Source organism: Lutjanus erythropterus, chromosome 13 (genome assembly GCF_056507025.1).
Source record: "Lutjanus erythropterus isolate fLutEry1 chromosome 13, fLutEry1.hap2, whole genome shotgun sequence".
NCBI lineage: Eukaryota > Metazoa > Chordata > Actinopteri > Lutjaniformes > Lutjanidae > Lutjanus > Lutjanus erythropterus.
The window spans coordinates 22510244-22529235 of NC_139329.1; the positions used below are offsets into that span (position 1 = coordinate 22510244).

At 39.5% G+C, this 18992-nt stretch overlaps 1 protein-coding gene across 3 annotated transcripts in view; it reads right to left on the minus strand.

The window, feature by feature from the left end:
- Positions 1 to 348: 348 nt before the first annotated feature.
- Positions 349 to 18992, minus strand: part of LOC146316543 (transcription factor SOX-6-like) — a 151564-nt gene continuing 132920 nt past the window's right edge. For all 3 annotated transcript variants that reach the window (XM_084734171.1, XM_084734169.1, XM_084734170.1), the window contains exons 13-16: positions 12551 to 12659; positions 9892 to 10062; positions 6099 to 6312; positions 349 to 1563 (exon numbers count right to left, since the gene is read on the minus strand). In XM_084734171.1, the coding sequence (XP_084590297.1) occupies positions 1218 to 1563; positions 6099 to 6312; positions 9892 to 10062; positions 12551 to 12659 (840 nt within the window). In that variant the 3' untranslated portion in view covers positions 349 to 1217. The remainder of the gene's footprint in view (positions 1564 to 6098; positions 6313 to 9891; positions 10063 to 12550; positions 12660 to 18992) is intronic.

Sequence of the window (18992 nt, forward strand, 5' to 3'; positions counted from 1 at the left end):
GGGCTGCCAGAGAGCGACACAGTGTGTGTGTGTGTGTGTGTGTGTGTGTGTCTGAGCGAGTGTGATGAAAACACATCCTCCCTGAGCTCTGCCTGTGATTGGGCGAAGAGGGGAGCAAGCAGTTACAGAGTAGGAACTCATCTCATCAGATAGAAAAAGCTGATTGTATAAGACTTTTTTGCAGCATTGGAAGTTAAGACTACAACATCCCGAGTGAATGTGAATGTAGGTTTGGCACATTTGAAGTAAATCTGTACAATGCCTGGGTACTTACTTACTTAATAATAATAATAATAATAATAATAATAATAATAATAATAATAATAATAATAATAATAATAATAATAATAAGGGATTTTGCTCCCTTTATTTCATCGACAGTCTGAAAAGTCTACCACTCTTTTTTGTATGAAAACAAACAAAAACAAAAAAACACATTCACAAGCTGGCACATCATACCTGAGCTGGGATCTTTAAAAAAAAAACAAACAGTAATGTAATGTAAGCAGTTTGTCAGAAAAAAAAAGATGTAGATGCACTGTATTCGTAAGAAACAAAAGTAAGACTATAAGATTACAATAGCTAGGATTTATATTAAAACTTTTCAAATTTCAAGTTCTGACAGTCCAGAGTTTGTACAGGCAGTGACCTGTCAGAAAAAAAGTCTATAGAACAAAAAAAAAAAAAAGAAAATAAAAACCCACAAAAAAGTAAATACATAATGATGAAAACTAAATCACTCCTTAAACATTTAAGACCAAATAGCTGTTGAAGACCATTTCCTGATGCTTCAAAATCCATGCATGCTCTTTACAAACCACACAGCAATGTGTTCGTCGCTCATTTGTTCTTTGTCCCATTCTCTCTCATTCTTTCTCGTCTAATGCTTATTCGCTCCTGTTAAGATTGTCAAAGTGAAGGAAACTGAAGTTCATCATCAGCTGGATGTCTGTAAGATTGTGTTCTCGGGTCACATTTTTCCCATCAGCCCTCTTCTTCAAATGGACGTCCATCAAGACACTGTCTTTTCTTTCTTTTCTCACGTTCTGAGCATTTCCTCTGAGTTTGAATCCGGTCTGGGCATGCTCAGTGCATGACGCAGCATGTCCTGAAGGTTTGCCTGAAGGTCTCTGTAATAAATCGTGTTTTCAAAAAGTGTCTCTGAGTATAACAGGAGTTTTTTTTTTCTCTTTTTACAACTGAGACCTTGTGCACGCTCAGTTGGCACTGATCGCCTCCCGCGTCTCGTGGTCGCTGCTATAGTCTGACTTGGGCTCGTCCTCAAAGTCCTCATACATGTCCATGTCATCGTCTCCATTGGTGGGATCGCTTGGCAGATCCAAGGCTCCGACCCCGCTGCCGTTGTTGCCTCTGCTGCCCGGCTCGGACTTCACCCCGTACGTGCTCTGAATGACAGGGATGGCGGGTTCGGGGCTGGCTGAGTTGCTGGAGCAGTCTGAGGTCAGGTGTGGGGATGATGTGGCTGTCGTTGCCATGGTTATGGCGCCTGGATAAACTCCAACACCGCCTGGGCTGCTGCCGAGAGGAATTGGTGGCTGAGGCCTGAGAAACACACAAAAAAAGAAGTGTGGGGGAAGAAAAAAGTTAAATATTGAACAGATTTATAAAAAAAAAAAAGCTTGATATAGATAAAACAATATGGAATAAGAATAAATCAAACATAATAGAAAAGTGAATACAAGTAAAACAAAACAAGACTAAAGGGTGGGTTTGAAAGGAAAATTAAACTTTATTTTTTATTGATTAGTTATCTTGCTAGCAATATCATGGTACGTTGGTGTGTCCTCCAAGATGTTTGCCACTTTAAATCTCGTTCAGCATCACCAAAATACACCAAAAATGTGGTTATGGGCCCGCTGGCGAGAACTGATTCACTTTGTCTGTGACCACACATTATGCGCAAAGCATTTTACAGTGGACTGCTTCAGCAGCTAGCTAGCTACATGGAGCATACGATGGGCTCACTGATAAATGTTACTTCGAAAAACACAACTTCATGACTCTTATTCACTGATCTGGGTGAAACTGGATCACATTTAGTGCTTTCTGGTTTTCACTTTTCTCATTCTCGATGAGAGTCTCTGCTAACTTAGCTGCTGGCTACGGTACAACACCATTTACCAAGTTCCTGATAGCTTTACGTGTAGATAAAGTAGGTGGCTGCTAACTGACGTCAGCTCGGTTAGCAGGTAACACTAAGTTATGCACTGGAGTGCCTGGGGCCAAACCAACAAGACCACAAAGTGAAATATAGTTCATGAGGCAAGAAGGAGCAGAGCCTACCAACTGATGTTTCAAATGCATTGTGCTTGTTGTGGGTAACAGAGGCGGCTGCTCACTGTAGCAGCTTCTCATCACTTTTCTTCCTTGCTTGCACAAGGTTTAGAAAAAACTGCATCACTCATCATGATACTTCAAACTATAATTTCCTGACAGTTTTCAAACTTACGTCATTAGTACCCAGTTTTATCAGTTGGCCTTCAACGTTGCACCATAGTTTATTATAGTATGACTGTTACTGTCATTAAAATACACAGACTTGTCACCCTTTTTTATTTAATAGATAATAACATTGGATATTTTAATGACGTATTGACTGATGAATTGGAATATATCTGGTTTTCATTTCAGAAATCTAGTCTCCACATCTGGACCATGTGGTGATCTGACTGTCAGCAAAAAGACAAAGAAACAGGCTGCATAAAACTATTTTACTAATAATGAAATGATATTATGAAAAAAAAAAAGAATGATCTGGTCATTGCAAAGGTTGACGTAGCATCAGCTGGTCACTGATCAGCATTTGATTGATTCATAATAACTTCTCTTTGAACAAACTGGTTTGAACAAAACCTTCATTCTCAGGCCACTTAAACTTAAAGAGCGATGCTTCACATCTGGCCGGGCATGTCCTAACACGGAGCTCTCTCTGCCAGCTCACAGAGCCATCACACTTAAATAACCTGTTAAGATATAGATGGAATGAGTGTAAACGCACATCACTCAAACAGGCCCTCTGGCTCCTCAAATGAGCCACATAAAGCAGGAAAATTGCTGTCACTTTTCTCACCTAACAGTTTTCCCTCCTGAAACAATTACTGCCGTATGCTCTGACAGACTCATTTTCACATTAAACGCTTTAAAACAACACTGATTCAGTTATATGGAACGTGCCAGAAACTGGTTGTGTACTGGCTCCCAGTAGCTATTTGATTTAGCTTTGATTGAAAGTCCAGGCCTGGAGAATCAGAAGCTTTTTTTTCTTGCATTTGCTTGACCACACGCAGTAAATGTGGCATTCAGCCTGTGACGTCTGCCTCGCTCTCGTTCCCTCTCAAACATCTGCTTACATTTCATATTCCACTATGTCTGTCTGTGTCCAATTTCACTGCCCGCAAGCGCCCAGCATTGTCCTAATTTAATAAATGACAAGCTATTAAAAATCGCTCCTATTCAAAGCCGTGGCCTCTGGTAAATCCATCTCAAACACAGGCCACTGTGATGGCTTTAAACACATCCAGGGCTGGTTCCTATTAGGACAATGCCACTGTTTTTCCCCTCGCTGCACTGCCTACACTCTAAAAAATATCAGCGAATGTTTAAAGAGTTTTACAGATAGAACCACAAGGTTCCAAGAAGAAACCTTTCATAAATGGTCCATAAACTCCGATGGTCACTCCACAAACCTCTCACAAAATGGATGTAGTTAGGAATATTTCTTTTATATTAATTCTGAGACATGTCAAAGAAAAAAAAAAAACTCATATAAAGTGCTATGAAACCGAGCAATTTGCTAGTGAGATATCTGAATGAAATGCCCCCAATTCTTCTTGCTAAAATACCCATACTCAAGGCAAGGTGGCCAGCGGGACTGCATGTTTATTAAAGAACCGACTGAATTGAAAGGTCACAAGCGCAGCAGTAGATGAGACACAGAAAAATCTGCGATCCAAGGCTTGTGGCTATCAATGCACAATGTCCTCTCTAAAAAAAATGTGTGAAATTCCTTCTTAACACTGTATGTAATGCAGCACTGGACAAGATATTTCTGTAAAAATACACCTTTAATAAATGTTGATATGACATAGAGAATTCCATTGGAAATTGTACAGTAACGTGGTTTTTTATTTTGTCACTTTTTTTTTGTCTTGTTACATATTTTTCATATTTTATGTTGTTTTTGTCTTGTTACGTCCTCTACATAGTTTTTGTCCTGTTAAGTCTTTTTTTTGTCTTGTTGCATCTTTTATGTTTTATGTTGTTATACTTTACATGTCTTGTAATGTCTTTTACACCTTGTTACCTCTTTTTCTGTCTTTATTGTCTTGTTATATTTTTTTAGATCTTGTTACATCTTACATTTTATTACCTCTTATTGTTCTTATACTTACATCTTTTTTCCTTGTTTCATCATTTGTGATTTGTTTGGGTTTTTCTTCAATATATTACTTTTCCATCCATTTAGGTTGAAATCAGTCTTAATGTTGGTAAGGCACAAAGATACAAAATAAAACTAATCAATAGTTCTCCACAATTACATTTTAGTAAGTTTTGAAAATATAAGGAGTAGGAAGTATTAATATTTGTTTTAACATGTAGGGAGAAGAAGTCAAAAGTAGCCAGAAAAATAAATACTCAAGTAAAGTACAGATACCTGAAAATTCTACTTAAGTACAGTACCTAAAGATTTAAGTCTGACACCCTCTCACATCTAAAGACATTTTGTCAACAAAGCAACAATAAGATTGTTGTAGTCTTTCCCTCACTCTTGTATTTTTGGACAAGATGTCTGTACATTTACTTTCTAAATTCCCTGGCTTTTTTTTTTTTTTTTTTTTTTTTTTATTATTACATATTTCCTCCAAACCTGATCAATACCATATTATCAATTTGATCCTATTAACTGTGACATCTCATATACATACATTTATATTTTCCAATCATAAACCATCATTTTAATTTTTGAAAATGAAGCTAAACAATACAATAATTTTTATTGTATATTGTACAAAGAAGACAGCCATCAAAATTTGAATGTATATTCCTTTCATATACAGTAAAAACTGATTAAAAAATTTCCTTCTGTTCTTATCCCTTGGCATTATTCATGTCTGGTCATTTTTTTGTATGTTAATGTTGCTGTTCCTCAATAAAATGTTTTAAAAATAAATAAATAAATTAATTAATTAATTAATTAATTAATTAAGCTTAGTTATGTTGGTGTTGAGCGCTCAGCAGTCATATACTGTAAAAAGTAGAAATGAAAATCTATAGTCAAATAATCACTTACTACAAAGGCATCGTATATATGAATTTAAAAAAATGTATATATAAAGGGAGGAAAAGAGCAAGCTATTTACATGTCTACAGTATCAAATTAACTATTTCAATATTTACAATATTGTACTAATTATTTTCATTTTTATTTTGTTATTCTTTTATTGGAACACTTGAGATCTGCAGAGAAAGAGTGAGAGAAGCTCAAACCAACAATTTAAATATTTACAACCTATAGGAACAGGTATGAGAGAAACTCACTTACTCTTTAATAAGTTCATATACAAAGAAAGTTTCATAAAGTTTAACTATTGACTCCATCTCCTGGCATCCGAGTGGCGACTGTCAAACACACACATGGACAGTCTACACGGTGGAGGAGAGGGAGACGTCACTGAACGTCACTACTGGCATGAGCCAAGACTTACAGTAATATTTAACATGGGATTTTATCAGAACGTGAAGATGGGAAAACAACTTGCGATTTTAGTCAGATATTGATAATTTGTCTGTAACAGTGAGATCGCTTCAAAAGTCAGTTGGTGTAAGTTTGGTATAAGAAAGAAAACAACAGACTCAGTGAGTGTCTGTGTTACTGATTTTATGTTGCATTATTTCTGCTATATAAATCACTGCTGAACACAGTTACTATTTGAAGGTCCCATCATATAAAACGTGTAATACAGCTTTAATTTAATTTCATAACCATACAAAATTTTTCACTGCAGCTTTCTTTGTATTAACGGTTATATAAAAAGCCACATGTGATGTTCAGGGACATCTTTCCTGCTGACACTCACCCCACAAAGAACTGCCTCATCTCCTGACGTCGTGACCGCATCATCTGCTTGTACTCTCCGATACGCAGCTTCTTGCCGTCGATGATGCAGGTTCTCTTGGGCCGCGGCTTGTATTTGTAGTTGGGATATTTCTCCAGATGGATCTTGCTCAGGCGGGCCTGCTCCTCATAGTACGGCTGCTTCTCCTGGTTGGTCATGGCTTTCCAGCGAGAACCTGGGGCAAATGAATGAGATTTTAATTAAATAATACAAATTTTTAGTTTCAGGTTTTGTTTACTTTCTTTGCAGTCCAAATAGTGAGTTTGCGCCACAGAGTATTTATTAAATAGGTTGAAATCCTATTTAATACACGGTCTATGGATGAAGTGAGTTGTTTCCCACACCCCCTCCTTCGCAGACTCAGGGAATCTCGGACAGGCTGCAGGAACACTACAGGAGCGCAAGACGAGTGCAACATTGTAAACTGACAATAACAAGCGATGATGAGTCTTACACTGTAAGTTGATCATCTATTTAAATCTGGAAATTGTCTGTCAATATAAATGCAAGGCCGTATTCCTGAAGACAAAAGCCCGCTGCTCTGAAAATACACGCTCTTTAGTTAAGAGTTCAGTGGCTGTGTGCCAAACTCCATTAACATTTTACTCAATTTAGCCGTTCTAAGCATACACTCTTTCTTAAAGGTGCCAACAATAAAAGATGTATGATACGAAAAGGAAAAAGAGTGTCAAAATTTGTCAGAGATCAGGAGAAATACGGGAGAATTGTGACCCCGGGAGGAAACCAGGGAAAAGCCTGCTCACCTTGCAGGTTAACGTCCATTTGACTGTGCTGAATATGGTTACACATTGTGACGGTTGATATGCCAGTTTATTCTGACAGCCTACTTACAACCCTATTTTCATTTTCTAGATCAAGCCCTGCTGGTTAAGGTGGCTACATAACATCTTAGCAACAGAAGTTAAACTGCATTGTACATAAATAAAATAATAATTAGTTTAATTAACTATTTTTGGTGCTGAACACTAATTCAAATTTCCTTACATTCAGACAATGTAGAGTGATAAATGTAGTCCTGACACGCTTGTCTAAACTGTGTCAATGATACTAGTTGAGTGCAGAGTTTATAATAAAATAGAGTCAATGAATACTGAATCAGCGATCAGACAATGCTGTCATCTCAGCTGTACATTAACTCAATCGTACAAAAGAGTCACATTTCACTGGTATGCGCGTAAAAACGTCAGCGTTTTCTGCTGGTTTCTGCAGGTTGGATGTTTAACAGATACCACTGAGTCTTTAACCAAGGAGGCTGTTTAAAATCAGCAGTGGATTACATTCTGCACCCTCTTGGCTCGAGAAGAATGATACATTGTGTACTTCTTATTTTCCCCGGTAAGAGGACGTTCTGAACAAGTGGACAGGGCCATTACCGCAGGAACGCAGCACATCTGCGAGGCACTCTGACAACTGATTATACACACTCCGCCTCGCTCCTCTGTTTATCAAGGTTTATCACAAACTAGTCTTGTACTTTTGTGACACAGGAAACAGAGAGGAGTTTTTTAAGCCTGCCACCCACTCCCCAAAGTCCAGCTGTGTTATTATGTTGGAGGGACATGAATTGTACACATGCAGTCATAAACACATACACAATTGTGCACTTTAAACTCTCCTTTTTGGTCCTATCTTGCCACAGACGCTTGATGCTTACCGCCAAAAGGATCTTACATTCCTATTTTACTGAAAAATAATTTTACAATGACAATTCATTAAAAAAGGCAAATAAATATCAGACTTTATCACAAAGTGACCATGATGTGTCATCAGAGATCAAGGAAAAATTTAATTATGCACTTCTTTGACAACAACGCTACAAATTTCTATTCCAGGCCAAAATAACTGTTTTAATTGGGTTAGGGTTAGGGTTACCTATGTAATATACAGTCTTTTGTACGTGCAGTTGCTACAGATTGCTTCTTTAAATTTAGATTCTCTGAGTGAAACATCTACACAAATGATAAATCATATAAATGCAGGAAGCACTGCATTAAAACACAAAACACCCCTTTATCAGAGCCCATTCAAAGCTCCAAGTCAGGAACACAGAGCCACCTTGAAGAAAAAGCAATTTGTTAATGTTGCTCAGGAGGAGCATTTACATTCAGCAGCTCCTCAAGCTCACTGGAGCCCTGCGTCGGACAGTGGAGGTCTTAAGAACATTTCACGAAACAACCGTTATGCTCAGCACCGTGTGAATGGCTATCTGTGTCGAGGAGGTTAGTATCAACACGGCTACTTTTTAACTGAATGCATCCATCACACTAGTCAGGCTGACACAGTGGAGCTCTGTGTGTGAAGTGTTCCAGTTTTTAAAACACACTGGTCCTTCTTATAGTCCGCAGCCCGCTGGTAAGAAACCCTGTGAACTGTAGAAATGTGCCGTGAACGACACAGTGGAAGGAGTTGTGTGTGTGCGTCTGTAAGGTGTCGATGCACATAAGATAATGATCATAATTTTTGTGTTTTTTTTAAATTTTAATTAGTAATACCCAGATGTCTAAAAGAGTGGTTTAAACTGATTTTCAATAAAAAGACAATGAAAAAGACACACACACATCTTTGTATCCAAGGGCAGAGTTGGGTCAGATTACAGATACTGAACACAAATCACATGGCAACTTTCGTAATTAGTGGCGTGGATTACTAAAAAAATAATCTAATCTGAATTCTTGAGGATTACTTTTGCATTCAAAATTTGAACCGCCCTGTCAACTTGGAGAGAGAAAATAATATTGAGAGAATCACAGATTCTGCATTTAATTAGGCCTACTGAAATTGAAAGCTCATTTTGATCAATTTTCAATTTAATATTGAAATTCTGACACACCTTGTTACCTCTCTGTATGTTGTATATTGATTTCCTGGAGTGATATTATCTTTTTGAGTGTTATAAATGGTGTTACATCCTAATAGATAGACCATAATATAGTTAATATGACATAGTACATATGGCAGCTATCCAGCTGGATTCCTTTATTTGAGAACAAACCATTGGGGGTACATGTATTGTATATTTTTGTATTTTTGGGACCTCTTGTACAACATGTTTGAGGCCTATCTATACATTTCAGTGTACTTAAAGTCTGCTACACAAGGTTTGTTATGTCACATGATTGACCGATGATGAATTATGAGTATGTAAGATGGCGACTCTCGAAGCATCATGCAGATAAATGTCCTTTAAACTGGAGCATTATGGTTTTGCTGTTAATGCTTTTTCTGAAACTGATTTTCATCCAGATTTTATGCCCCTAAGCATCCAAAAGGTGATGGGTTTGCTGGAAAAGAAACCGATTGCCACAGTTTATACTGAATGAGGTCCTCTTGTGGCAAGAAGAGATCAGAAATTGCTTTCAGTGACAGAATGACAGAGTCTTGAGAAAAACGGGGCGCACACGCAAATAAGATGCTGATTACATGCTCATGTCTCTATAAGGAACTACACAGAGGTAATTTTATCATCTGAATTTTTGCATTATTTTCATTCTGTTTGCTCCAGTTATCTAATCAGTTTACTATTCAACATAAACACTTATGCATTTAGTACACACACATACACAGACCCCAACTTCATTGGATCAATTATTCTCACAAAGAGATAAAAAATGACGAGAATTATCCAAAAGCAGGGCATAAATATCAGCGGGTTAAAATTTGGAGTAGAAAACTTTGCAGGAGTTCAGGTTCGGTGTTGAACGTCCTCTCCTGTCAAAGATAAATAAAATCTCACCTAGGATCTTGCTGATGTTGGAGTTGTGCATGTCGGGGAAGGTCTGCAGGATCTTCCTCCTCTCGTCTTTGGCCCACACCATGAAGGCGTTCATGGGCCTCTTGATGTGGGGCTCGCTGCTGTTCCTGCCCCGCGCCTCCCTGAATACTCGCGCCTCTGTGATACTATTTCCTGTGTGACACAAAGAAATGACATCCTCTATGAGACCCACATTGACACACTTTCATACTTTCACATTCGAAACGCAGGATACTGAGTGGATAAGGATGAGCCCGTCCTTCCTCCTGTGCCTGCTTGGGACAGAATTTATAACAACAGTCTGATGGGGGTCTTGCTGAGATGCCTTCAACATGCTATCACAAACAGTCTGTGCGAAGTTTGCATGTTCTCCTCTTGTCCACGTGGGTTCTCTCTGGGTACTCTGGCTTTCTCCTACAGTCCAAAGACATGCAGGTTAATAGGTGTGAATGTGAGCGTGAATGGTTGCCTGTCTCTATGTGTCAGCCCCGCAATGAACCAGCAACTTGTACAGGGTGAACGCAGGGTGACTCCAGCACCACTGCGACCCTCATCAAGGATAAGCGATTAAGGATGACGGATGGATGGGTTTTATTTAGAACCCACCCAGGGGGTTCTGCCAAGAACCCTTTTATATTACAGTACAAAGAATCCTTGACGAAAGACAATTTTTAAAAGTCCTTGAAGAAGTCTTTCTTCCAAAAAGGGTTCTTTGGATTAAAAGGGTTCCTAAATGAACCTTTTGGAACACTTTTGGAACCCTTTATTTCTAAGAGTATAACAGGTGGTTGTCAGTGTCCTTAAAGAACTTCCAGAGAAGGAAACAGGATCTGCTTACAGTGTGGAATACACAGAACATGAAGTCAAGTCTTGTTCTCATTCGTTACAAATTTGAGAATTCTTATTTGCAGTAAACTTCATCACCCATTAACCACAGCAGACTTGTTGCCCGTCTTCTCCTGCTTTTGTTTGCATACTTGTGCTGGGTGGGATCTTGTGTCACAAACACTCTTTGTAGAAAAAAGAGGAGAATTTAGCCTCTTGTCGTGTACTTGCAGGAATAATAATTTTTCAAGAGAGTAAAATGTTGACATTGAACACACTGTTTAGCTGTTGAGGGTGTCCTTCACCGTAGCTTCCTGAGGAGCACAATAAATATTTGTATTCGCTGAATACCTGCATGTTCTGGCTTTCTGGAAGACGACTTCCTCTTTATTGTGAAGCTCTGAGATGTGAGACCTCTAGAAGTAGGGCCTCGTTTATGTGGAGCCCACGGAGTTAAGGGTCACTGGTATCAATTTAGTCTGAACAGGATGTGACTGTTTCTAACTTTGCTTCTCAAGACTCCAGGAACTCTTTCCTTTTATGTCCTCTAACCTTGCATTTTCTCTCATGTCTTTTGTGCTTCTGTGTACATTTCAAAATCCCCAGGATTATAAGCAGCCAAAAAATGAGGAGATGTAGTGTCAGAAAAGCAGGAAAAACTAAGAAAATTCAACAAACCAAGACAAAAGTGCTGGAGACAGAAGAACGAAGGAAGATTTATAAGACAAAAACAGCACAAGAAATGGCACAGAGATCAAATAAAGGTGCTAAACAGAACCATAGAGGGTTCTTCAGTTTGTCCTTGAAAAACGTGTTTTGGTTCCCGGTAGAACATTTTTTTAAACCTTCCACCTGGAACACATTCAGAGGGCACTACCTAGAATCCTAGCATAAAGGGTTAAGGGTTATACCTATAACCAGGCTCATTTCCACCAAACTAAATCTGGTTCCTGAGCCAGTTCCATTCAAGATCCTTTGAACCTTGGTGCTATCTAGTAAACCAGCATGCATTTCCACTAATTTTGAGTGGGATTACTGTGATCAAGGACCCACTCCTTGGGCCCTTTTCCACCAAAATATCTCTGATTCTTGAAATGTTCAGTTAAACCAGTTTTCCACCAGTTTAGAGCAGAACCACGTAAGAATGAGTCATCATCGTGTGTTGCACGACGCAGAACGACCTTTAGACTATGAAATGGCCACTTTAGTTCCCAAGGAAAACCTACTATTTTTTGGTTAAAAATGGGAAACAACTTTTTGGGTTCTGAACCAAATAATTCTTGGTGGAAACAGTTCAAAAGCTCACACCCAAAACCAACCCTGGTGGCTCTACCACAAATTCTTTTATATACCAAGGGTTTCATCTAAAACCCACCCAGGGAGTCCTACTGAGAACCCTTTTATTTTTATATTTTACATTTTCATCTAGAACCATATTTTGTTTAGCTAAGAGCCACAAAGCAGCACCCTCTACTCCACCTACTGTTGTACAACATGAAGTAAGATTAACTGATTAAGAAGAGCCCAGATACATCTAAATTTAAAAATATGATTAGAAACGTGTAAATCGTTGAATTTTTGGGTTTGAAGATGTTTGAACAGCCATGCTTTCAAGAATTCTTGACTCTGAGGGTTCTTTGGATGTTCTTAAGGGAGCCCTTAGTCTGACAAAAAACCCTTGATGAACTCTTTCACCAAAAAATGGGATTTTTCAGAATCAAATGGTTCTGGGTAGAACCTTGGCCCTTCAAGAAGAACCCTTTTGCAACTGTTTTCAGAAGCCTTATTTCTAAGAGTGGGCAACAGAGGTGCTTACCATCCAGATCTTCTGGTCTTGTCAGGTCAATGACTCGATGGACCATCTTCCCAGCATCCTCCCCAAGCTTCCCCAGGTGCTGACTCAGTGTCTCATAGTGCAGCCGCTCCTGAAATGCAAGAAAAGAAAGGTTATTTGAAATATATTGCTGCTGCAGCACTGCTAAAGTTGCCAACATATAAATTCTTTTAAGTTTTCAAGTCCTATTCAGCTTATATTACTTAATGTTTGGACCAAGTCCCTGTGTATGCTTGGCATCTTTTAAATTGGGTCACTAGGGATGACTTTGATGGTAATGACAATAAAACTAATTGGTGGGTTGAATTGGCATGGCGGAAAGTCCAGCACAGCCCCCACAAATGGGCAGTTTATTTTGCTGTAGCTTCACTGCTTTTCTTTTTGCAGTACACAGAGTGAAATGAGTCATGATGTTGGTTATGCGATAAGCTAATAGACAAGTCATAGCCTCTTTAGCGCCATGCTAATCAACAGTGTCTTCCCCAACCTCCCATCATCCTGCGCTCTCTCTGATTCTGCCTTCTGCCTGCCACTCCACTTCTGAGACAAATAGCTTCTACGAGCAGCCTGCCTCAGGCCCTTCCAGCTAAAATTACCCAACCACGCTCCCAAACTGCGGTGGAAAACATCGAACCCTCCGCACAGCTACCGCACAGCTTCACTCCTCCTCTCCTCTCCTCTCCTCTCCTCTCCTCTCCTCTCCTCTCCTCTCCTCCCTCCCTCCCTTCCTCCTTCTCGGCTCTCCTCCTTTTTCTGGTGACAGAGGCATTTTGTTTGACGCAAGGAATGGTTGCCGGGTGAAGTCATGCCGCGGTAGCCGCTGGCAGAGTTGGTGGAACTTAGGGGCCGGCGTGTATGTGTTCGTGTGTGTATGTGTGTGTGTGTGTGTGTGTGTGTGTGTGTGTGTGTGTGTGTGTTTATAGATGAGGAGTCGGCGCGGGCCAATGTCAGCACTACAGCAGGGCTGTAATCAGGCCCACCACAGAACATGTGCCTGGGCAGTGCCATGCTCACCGCAGGAAGCAACCGCCTAACAAAGGACTAAAGAAAAGAGAGAAAGATGGAGAGACAGAGGGAGATAGAGAGAGAGGAGAAGAAAAGGGAAGAGGAGTGGAACGGAAAACCAGTCCAGAGACAAGAATAAGGCCTCGAGTCCACTGAGAGGTTCTTTTTAAGCTTGTATTGCTGAACAAAAGCCTGGAGAAAGTGATTGTTGCTCATTATGATATTGACAGACTCGGTGCCCTCACAAAGTTAGTGCAAATTCAATTCCCCAAAACAAGGCTAAACGTGACCGCTTTGCAATATTTTCGAGCGCTACACAGAGCATAATTTCTAAACATCCTAAACAGTTAGAGACGTACGAATGTTCCCGGTGAATGGGAGGAGACCGCTGGAAAACTAATGCACAGTAGAGTTAGGCTTTTGGAAAATGGACTAGGACAGCATCAATAGAGGTAGATGGATCCAAAATACAGATTAACAGCAGACCTGGGTCAAAATTTGCAAATACTCCATGCGGTTGGTCTACTTTTGGTCTACTTGAAAGTTCTTGTGGCAAATGCAATAAGGAGCTGTCTTTGCTTTGTTTAGTCAAAATTGAAATAGGTTTGGCCTGCGCGCCTGCTGGTTTGATTCTGGACTGCTGCCTTCTGGAGCAGCATTATAGACTTTTTGTTTTTTTTTCTGAAACTTTCTCTTTCATGAGAGTTCATTTGTATTGTGTACAGTATTGGATTATGCTCCTCTAAATGCTTTTGTTTTAAACTCTTCATCACAGAAGGATTACCTGACTTAAAACAGTCAGTGTCAGCAGTTCTGAAGTTCTGGAGTCTCATTGCAGAAAAATTTCCTATCTTAACTTGAGTTTCAAAGATAGGAAAGCCATCCTGTCTCAGACTTCTTATCTTATCTTAAAACCTCTGGAAATGTGGCTTTAAAAATTGAGTTATATCAGAGCACAAAAAAAAGCAGTATTTAGACTATTTCTCAGGACTCACATTTTGACTGACATCTCACTGTGGAGTCACTCAGCAGCAAAACATATTTTAGTCCGCTAAAATATGACCACCTAATAAAATCAATATCAGTTTAAGAGTTTGCTATATAAAAAAATCAAAATTAATTGTCTTGGTAGTGGATATAAATCCCATCTTCACTGTCATTGCTATACGGACCTAACAACAGTGGTGCTGCCATTTTTTGCAGTTATTTTGAATTTATGACAGGTTCTACACCAGGGGTGTCGAAATCATTTTTAGTTCATGGCCGACATACAGACCAATTTAATTTCAAATATTCTGGACCTTAAAACCATTGCATAATAACCAATAACATAACATACTCCTTAATAACATGTTCCCTTTCTTGGTGTAAAAAGGGACAAGGACAAACTGAAAGCATTCACAAATAATGCACCATCCATTTGACAGGACACGCGATTTCTGTAGCCTTCAGTGTTTCTTCACAAACTAACTCTCAGACTATGGCTTTGATGCTGATGCTATTTCGTTTTTAATAAGGTAGCTAGCTTTCCCAGCTGCATTGCTGACTTCCCTCGACTAAAAGCAAACTGCTGTTTCCTCAAACTTGCCAGCAATTCATTTGTCCTCAGTGTTCTTAGTTGTCCTTGTGAATTCTATTTTTTTCTTCCTCGATGAGTTAGTTCCACGATAGTGATGCCAGATATTACCTTCCTTGAGAACTTAAAAGTGCTGTGAACCAAGCGCACTGGCTTGCCATTTAGAAAAATGAGCTGAAAATATAAATACATAGCTTCTCTGCAATTTTTACACTACGCAAAGTCATCCAGCAGGTCAGATTGGACCCTTTGTTGGGTTTGTTCTGGCCCACAGACCATATATTTGACATTCCTGGTCTATGCTATAACTTTGGATTCCTAACTTCAGAAGTTATAAGTAAGGAGAGTTCTTTAATTAGATAAATTCCTATCCGAACTAAATCATATCCTAAATGCAGTTAGTAAACATGTTTCTGTAATACTAAAAATCCCAAATGTCACCCTAAACTGAGATAAACAGGATTTCCGTCTCAGAAAGTTTCTGTAATGTGGCCTCTGATGCTAAGGCAGTGAAGAGGAAGCATACTTTTCAGGGAAAAAAACTTTTATCTGCCACTACTGAATGTGAAAAGCTTCGAGGCAGTAAAAACCCACCAATCACAAGCCTGACATTACATTACTATTTAACCCAGGTCTGAATTGGAGCAAAAAGAGTTGCACTTGACTTCAAAGCCCACAAGTTGACTAACCAAGGACTTAATTAATGAAACACAATGAAGGACATGTGTAAAGGCAAAGATAAATAAAACCAAGCAGATTGAAATTTGACGACTAATTAAAAATATCAAGTTAATTACAAAAACACACTGAGTCTGTACAAACAAGTACTAAAGAAACAAATCCCCTCTGAACCGCTGCAGTATGTTTAACACAGTGTTGCTTTCACTGAGTCGTCAGCCTAATATTGCTGCTGAATGTATATTTCTAAATTTAAGAGACACCCGACTCTTTTTGTTCCGCCTGGTCTCTCCTCTTCTTGGCGTTTGCGTCTCTCCACTGTTGCTAGGGTAACGCTCCAAACATTGTTTTTTTTCTTTTATCCACACCGTATTGAGCTCATTACCACAGTTACAACTCGCCTACCGCCAGCACGGCGTGCCTCCAGCTGACCCGCAACCGTTTACTGTCTCCTCCCGGGCCAATCAAGTTTGGCAACCTCTTTAGTACCCCTCCCGGCGTTCCCTCTCTCTTCCTATTTTCTTCATCTTTCTTTCTCTCTTTCCCTCTCCAGACTTTTCTATGTGCCGATAGAGCTGTCAGTCAGCTCTGTTCTGTTTTTTTTCCTCCTCCCCTCCTTCTCCTTTTCACCATTCCTCCTATTCATAGCCCTTAACACCACCACCAGCCCTCCACCACCCCTTGAGGCTCCAACCCCAAAGAAGTAGACACTCAACAGTCTATTTGCAGGTGCCAGACTCAGCTTTGTAGTGTACATTATTATAATGTATATCATTCAGCCTTCAAATACAGCAACATTACGTCGACCTTTAATCAAGACTTGGAAGCGTCTGAGCTGTCGGTTTCACAGGCTCGCTTCCTACAAAGCCCAAAATCACCAGCAGAGCCAATATAAACTCCTATACAACCATTTCCTCCCTCCTCGCCTTCCTCCAGACTTAATTCCGCTTCAACATCAGAAACTGCAAGCATGCCGACAGACTTTATTCAACAGGCTACAGACAAAAGACATTTCTCTATAATGGGCCACATTAAAATTAATTAGCCTGAAATTCAGAGATCTGGTAAATTTCACAACTGTACAAAAGTTAAGAATACTTGCTAAAAATATTCAAGACTTAGTCTGAGAGGAATTACATGTTAAAACTTTAAGACAATTTAATTAACAATTACAAAAATGCATGATTTATAAATAGTCTGGTTAGATGAGTATAACTTCTGTTTACTTTGACTTATGATGACAAACAGATTTTTCATTTAATGGTCATCGTTTCCAGTTTCCAGTTCAATACAATACAGCAGTTCAAGAAACACACAGCCAACATTGTTAATTTTTGTCGGTTGTGTTCCAAGTAAAATGGTCCACAATGATGATTAAGCTCTAATTTGTTTATGCTAAGTAGGCTACTAATGTGTCTGTAATCTAAAACCATTCATGCTTGACAATGAGTTTAGCATTTCAAAGTTTAACAGTTGAGCTTATTTTAACAAAAGGCCCCTCATATAGCTGCAAAATCTCGACCAACTGCTGAGCTGGTTTTGAGGATCTTGAGGAGGAAGATGTGAGCTGGTGTATAATTAAAGCAACGATGCAGCTCTTGTTTTTGCGTAATGTATCAACTTAATACTGACGCTTCTATATGACCTACATAAGCCAACGACACCATCCACAAGAAAATCTCATTCTCCTTGAAGATCAGATTAAATGTGTTTACATTTTTCCAGGCAAAGTAACAGAGTGTGGTATGTTAGCCAGTTAATAAGCATGAAGTAAGAGGAGATTTGTATTGAGATAATTTTATTTTTGATGTTATATTTTGCAGGTTATATTTTATGGGAGTGGAAACACTACTGTTTTTGTCCACAGGGGCTCCTAAAATCAATATTCCTCCGTAATTCTACATTGCTCGAAGTAGCTTTCATATATTATTATTATAGGCACAAACACCATCATTCAATGCTTGCAATATAGAATCAGCTGTTGAGTGATTGTGTGCATACTCAGCATCTTCCCCAAAGTGAGAAAACAGATTTTGGAGTGACAAAAACTTTTTTCTTTTTTTTTTTTTTTTTGCTCTGTTTTATGTGGCCTGTCGATTTACCTGCACTCAGTCTGCCATCACCCTCTGTGTTCCCCTTGTATGGAAACAGGAAAAGTAGTCCCTTGTGGTTCGAAGCAGTGTATTATTTTTCTATCATATTTCATGTACGTTTTACCAAGTTCTTGTGCAAAGCTGTCGCATGTTTAGGATAACTTACCATGCACACTTCTACACGTTCATCACTTTATATTCTGATGAGTTAGAGCCCGAGTGAACAATCTACCAGGAAAACATGGTTGATTTTGGTGTTTTCATCCAAAACATGTCATGTGTTGAGTTATGTGCCAATTGCTCAAAAACTTGGTGTTTTCCAGTGTGTGTTTTGTGGCTGCTCAGATGAAAAAAAAAGTGCACACAGGCTTCTATGCACACACACACACAAACATACATGCACACACCCACACAGTCACACACAGTGGCTATTTCAGTGAGCTTTGGCAGCCGCAGGCCAGCTGGAAGCAACGTAAGCGTAAGGTGATACTCAACAATGCCACTAACTGGCCAGGCCTCTCGTCTGTACACCAGCTATAATGACATTAACATGGCCAAGGCCAGTGCCGAGCCAGGACACACACACACACGCGTGCGCACGCACACACACACGCACACACACCCACACACACCCACACACACACCTACACACACACACAAAGGAGATCAGTTTCAGCTCTTAGGGAAATGTCTATGTCGTCTATGCTTGAAATGAATGCTCTGGGACAAAAATACATAAACAGAAAGCGAAATAAACCCAAACACACACACTCAGACGTCACTGCGATGGCTCCCTTTGAGTCGAATCAGCGCGGGCAATAAATAGCTCATCATTCAGTATTACACTCAGATGCAGCAGTTGTCTCATTCCCTCCAAAGAGGCCGAACACACTGCGTTAGTACAATGTCATAAAACAAAAAGGCTCAGGCAGAGCCTCAAAGTTTCTAAGGGGAGGATTTGAGTAACAAATTTATTCGCTGAACAGAAAACAACACACAAATCCAAGGTAAAGAAAAAGAGCTGGTCTCATTGCCTCCCGAGGTGGAGCGGGTGAGTCACACTCTCAGTATC